This window comes from Gekko japonicus, unplaced genomic scaffold, assembly GCF_001447785.1.
Source record: "Gekko japonicus isolate JY-2015 unplaced genomic scaffold, Gekko_japonicus_V1.1 scaffold173, whole genome shotgun sequence".
Classification (NCBI taxonomy): Eukaryota; Metazoa; Chordata; class Lepidosauria; order Squamata; family Gekkonidae; genus Gekko; species Gekko japonicus.
The window spans coordinates 1,702,302-1,708,099 of NW_015161407.1; the positions used below are offsets into that span (position 1 = coordinate 1,702,302).

A 5,798-nucleotide genomic window follows, 5' to 3' on the forward strand; every position below is an offset into this window, starting at 1 on the left:
CTGAGTCCAGTGGCACTTTTAAGACCAACATAGTTTTAGTCAAGGTATAAGCTTTCATGTTCACACACACTTCTTCAGATACAATGAAATGGAAATTACCAGTCCATACATATAGATAGAGTATCCTGACAGTTCTGCAAACAACCCCTTGCCTGATCACCTCTGGATGGTAAGTAAGAACTGTGTTCCACTAACCAAAAAAAATATGGGCAGGGAGGCTACTAAATATTTTTATGGACTACTTTCCATGGTTTTATCTGAAAGGCCAAAGTGTCTGATAAGAAGGTGGTATTTCTTCCAAATGACTACAGTAAAAGCTCACAATCTTCTGTAGTGCTGGAGCACTAGTAAATCTTAATTACACATGGATTTATTTTTACTGTCAGCTTGTGGAGAACAGACAAGCGATCTGAATCTGTAACAACAACATTAAGATACAAAGCTACTCCTTGCTCACATTAATACTTCCCACAACATTTTGCGTGAGTGCAGAAGTGCTCTCTATTCCATCCTTCTCATATCCCTTTGAGAAGGTAATTATACTGAAGCTGAAACCATGACTTCCCAAGACTCCACAACTGGACCCAATCTCTTTTTCTTGGAGCCCACATTTTGTATTCCTTCAGTGTCTCTCGTGAATGGGGCGGGGCGGGGCGGGACAGAATAAATGAGTTTTTCCTTTCAGGAGCCCGAGTTTCAAAGGCTCGGCTTCGAGGCGACCAGCCCAAGTGCACAGGAACACGTCCTTCCTCCTAGGCCAGAGAGTGTGAGGGAAGGTTTCAGGGGCTTGTTTGCCTCCTTGCACGCAGCCCTAAGTCTTCCCCCCCGGGTGCCTGGGACCGTAGGCAGGAAAAGAAGAATAGCGTGGCAAAGAATAGAGCCTTACTGAAGGGCGGATAAGAGGGAGGAAGAGCAGAAAGGCGCAAATAAGGAAAGTTTCTCTCACCCAGTCTCGGAGCGAGGAGGCCCGCCTCCCCCTTGCAGCCACCCTCGAGTGCAGCGAGTCCCGGGAGTTCAGCTCCGGGCTTCTCGCTGGGCTTACTGCAGCCTAGGTGGTAGCGTTGCTCCTGCCGCCACAGCTAGCGCAGGGCTCGCTGGCTGGCTGCTCCTCCAGCGCGCCTGCACGCTCCCTGGCCACTCATCTCCTGCCTACCTGCTGTCTGCGGGCGCCCCGGGCTGCCGAGCCGTGCCCAGCCTAGCTCCCTCCATTGCAAACAAGCAAAAGCGGGGCGGGGAGGGATGGGAAGGGGGAGTGAGCCGGGCTACTCCGGACCTGGGCAGGTGGGCAGGCGCAGCACAGCCGCTTCAGCAGCTGCCCCAGTCCATCTCTGAGCGGAGGTGCTTGGAAGCCCTGGCTACATGGCGCGTGCGGCGGCTGCAGGGCTCGGCTGGAAACCCTCCTCGCGTGCAGGTGTACTGCTGCCCTCCTCTAGCCAGGTGTTGGGCTGAGGGCAGCAACAGGGGGGAGGGAGGGGGAGCCGAAGATTGAAGAGGGGCCCCTAAAAACACCCTTTCTCCCGCGCCAACTCCTCCCCTGTCCTGTCCCAAAGCCTCGTCCTTGCCTTTCGAAAGCAGCCGGGCAGGCACCTCCGGCTCCTCCAGGCCGGGGACCGCGGCGGGGGGGAGGGAGACTGGTGGAAGGAAGGAACTGAAGGCGAGCACGGGGAAGGTCTTCCATAGAAAGTTCGGGCCTGATTGAGACGATGCAGCATCGTCCGGAAGCAGGGGGCGGGGCTTCATCGTGTGCCCCGCCCCCTCGCACTTCACCCGGGGGGACGGCGTCCCCTCGCGTCCCCCCCCCGAAATGACCCCTGACAGTCTCTACAAATACTGTTGCATCGAGACTTAAAAACAACAACAAACAACTAGCTACCTACAAGAGTTCATCCAGAGTATCCAAGAAGGTTCTGGGTCTTTCTTAATGGGAAATCAAACTTCTTGATTGTTCCATATGAAGATAAATCACATATGAATAAATATGGCAAGAATGGGGAGTGAGAGAGAGATGTTGTTGCCCTACAAGGTGCTTATAGCGCTCTTATGGACTTATGGTTCATAAGTGATTAACTGGACAGTGCAATTAGTGTGCTAAGGGAAATGGAATATACAGGGACCAGGTGTCGCCATCAATCTGGACCGCAGGCACACACCCAGGAGATGAGAGCTCTCTCCTCTGATGATGTGCCAGACCAAAGGTTGAGGAAAGGTTAAAGCGGTGCCTTGAGGGAGATTATCAACAAGTCCCTCTCGGAGGGACGGTTCCCGGGGGCACTCAAGGATGCGATGATCTGTCCTCTCTTGAAAAAACCTTCTCTGGACCCGGCAGAATTGGCTAACTACCGGCTTCAGTAAGGGCAAATTGATTGAGAGGGCGGTGGCATTACAGCTGCAGAGCTTTCTGGATGACACTTCCATCCTAGATCCTTTCCAGTCCAGTTTTTGCTCAGGACATGGGATGGAGACTGTGCTGGTGGCCCTTACTGATGACCTCCGAAGGCACCTGGATCAAGGCAGTGTGGTGGCACTGTTGCTGTTAGATCTCTTGGCCGTATTTGATATGGTCAACCACCAGTTGCTGACCCACCGCCTCACCGACGCGGGGATTAAGGGGCTGGCCCTCCAATGGCTTGCCTCTTTTCTCGAAGGTTGGGGACAAAGGGTGGCAGTCAGGGAACAGCAGTCCCGGAGGCACCCACTTGAGTGTGGGGTGCCTCAGGGGAAGTGCTGTCCCCGATGTTATTTAACATCTATATGTGCCCCCTTGCCCAGATTGCCCGGAGGTTTGGGCTTGGGTGTCATCAATATGCAGATGACACCCAGCTCTATCTGATGTTGGGCGGTCAGTCAGACTCCAGTCCAGAAGACCTCTACCGGGCGTTACAAGCCATGGCTGGTTGGCTCAGGCTGAGTCAGCTGAAGCTAAACCCGGTGAAGATGGAGGTCCTGGGCCTGAGTCGGGTTGGTTCGGGGTTGGGGCTTCCAACCTTCAATGGGGCGCCTCTGGTGCCAGAGTCGGAGGTTAGGAGTTTGGGAGTGCTCCTGGACTCCGCTTTAACGATGGAGGCCCAGGTAGCAGCCACTGCCAAGTCGGCCTTTTACCATCTTCGGCTGGCTTGGCAGTTGGTCCCCTTCCTTGACTGTGATGACCCGGCCACAGTGATCTATGCAACGGTCACCTCGAGGTTGGACTACTGTAACACTCTCTACATGGGGCTGCCTTTGTCGCAAGTCCGGAAGCTGCAGCTAGTGCAGAATGTGGCGGCCAGGCTGCTAATGGGTCTCCCTACGCGGGACCATATCAGGCCTGTCCTGAAAACACTGCACTGGCTGCCAATAGCATACCGGATTTGTTTCAAAGTGCTGGTTCTTACCTTTAAAGCCCTATATGGCCAGGGTCCAGCATACCTGAGGGACTGCCTTTCCCCATATGTTCCCCCAAGGGCACTACGGTCGATTGGTAACCCCAGGTCCCAAAGATATTAAATTTGCTGTCACCAGGGCCAGGGAATTTTTGGTGGCAGCTCCTACCTAGTGGAATGAGCTCCCGGAGGAGATCCGGGCCCTGCGGGACTTGGCACAGTTCTTCCACCAGGCTTTTGAGTAGGAGCCGCCACCATCACTATACCATCACCGTACCACCACCACTAAATGGAGTGGGTGTCATCGGGGAACGAGACAGCACTGGGAGGAAGGACGGATCGTTGTACCATCTGGAGTTTATCATGTCGCTCTGGGACCACTTTGTTTTGTGTGACCCCATCTGTTATCTGTGACATCTAGAGCACTTGTATTTTATATGAATGATCGTTTTATTGCTTGTTTTATTCTGTTTTTACCTGTTGAATTTTGGCATATGTGCCCATCTGGGGAGGGCGGGGTATAAATTTAACAATAAAAAAATAAAATAATAAAGATCCATGATCATATCTCCACTTGCCATGAAACTCAGTGGGTGACCTTGGCCTTTCTGCCTTTCTCAACCTGAACTATTTCATAGGATTGTAGTGGCCATAAAATGGAAGAAGGGAAGACTGTGTACACTATCCTGAGTGCAAAGTTTTAGTCCAGTGGCACCTTTAAGACCAACAAAGTTTAATTCTGGGTATAAGCTTTCATGTGCTGGTCTTAAAGGTGCCACCGGACTCAAACTTTGTTCTATTGCTTCAGACCAAGATGGCTAGCCATCTGAATCTATTCTGAGTGCAGAATACAAAAGAAATAAAGAAACAATATAGTTCTTCCTTTGGAGCAATCAGAGGTAATGTTAAAAACCTTGGTGAATTACCAGATATAAGCAATGTGCCTCCAGAAGCACCTCAGATTTCACTGTCTGTTGTGCTATCCTTTTTAATGGCAACTTACCAAGACATAGCTGTCTTCGATGTATACGTTCATGAACAACAAGCAAACGACAAGCACTCCTAGGAACGATACAGCAGATCGCTTTCGTAAGCATCTCATTTTGTCCAAATACTTCAGTGTGAATCTGATATCGAGATGGACATACAACACCTCCTAAGGGAGAAAAACATTTAGATTAAGATTTTGTACCTATTAGAACACTTTTGTTTGGGAGAGTTCTTCGCCGCAGGGTTTCACAATTTTATTACCTATTTCATGCCAATATAGAAATTTATCATAAATGAAATTCCATATCTCACGAGCCACAGATTTGAAAAGGGGTAGTCTATTTATGCAGCAGGCAGTATGATGTTCCAGAAGTGCACATAATTATTGGATGCTCTCCTATAGAAACACTATTAAAATAAATAGTGCATACCCTAGAGTAAATCCATGACCATTATTCACACCAGTGAATAAACTTAAGGGCTTTGCAACACAGAGTCAAAACAGGTAGGATCTTGGGATATCGAGGACTTGATCTTCCCACCAATTTTAAATAGAGAATTTCACTTGTGCTGTATACTGATTCAGACTGGGAATTCATGGGAAGACAAGAGGGCTTTTAACCTTTCCCCCCATCAGTTGTACTGATCAAAACTACCCTCTCACACACTGTTTGTTTCCGGACAATAGATGCTCACCAGTTTTCCTTTAAAGGCAGGGATAATTTTAGCTAGCAAAATTATGTGGAGCATGGGAGAGCTATTTATTTATTTAGTGTTGGCAGAGTTTGAGAAATAATCCAGTCCAGACTTTGGAGTTTGCTTTCAACAACTTTTACTGCAACAGGATTTGCAAAAAAGATGATAACTGACCGCAGGTAACTAATACAACAGAGAGGCCTTCAGAGCACTAACAGATACCAACACACAGCAAAGAGAGAAACAACAAGAGGCAGGCTAAACTGCAAGAGAAAACAATAAACTGTGAACCACAGCTGCCCCTATGGTACAAGTGGACTAAACTACTATTTCAGTAGTATTTGCATTAACTAGGTGTTTAGCAGGCTGTCACTTTTCCAACACTTAGAACATACAAGTGGAGACCCGCAAGAAATTTTCCCCTCTTTGTTTCCTTCCATCTTCCTCTTTCTCTATCAATCTTCCCCTCCTTTCTACCCTTTCCCTTATCTTTCTACTTACCTTCATCTCTTTTACCCCCATCCCTTCTTGGTCAATCTACCCCTTTCTGTGATAACCTACCCCTCATTTCCCCCCTTTCCCCCTTTCTCCCATTCCCTTTATCTGTCAACCTGCCCCCTCTTTCACTCCTTTCTCCCATTCCCCTCATCTGCCAATCTACCCCTCATCTCTTTTGCCCCCCCATTTTCTCCATCAGTCTACCCCACCCTTGCTGCACTCCCACCTGCCCCCCACCCTTGGCCCTCCACTCAC

General features: G+C 49.4%; 1 protein-coding gene across 1 annotated transcript in view; it reads right to left on the bottom strand.

The window, feature by feature from the left end:
* MGAT4C (MGAT4 family member C) overlaps window positions 1–5,567 on the bottom strand; it is a 31,133-nt gene extending 25,566 nt beyond the window's left edge. The window contains exons 1-2 of the mRNA XM_015426284.1: window positions 5,547–5,567; window positions 4,363–4,515 (exon numbers count right to left, since the gene is read on the bottom strand). Of these exons, the coding sequence (XP_015281770.1) occupies window positions 4,363–4,515; window positions 5,547–5,567 (174 nt within the window). The remainder of the gene's footprint in view (window positions 1–4,362; window positions 4,516–5,546) is intronic.
* Between the last annotated feature and the right edge of the window lie 231 nt (window positions 5,568–5,798).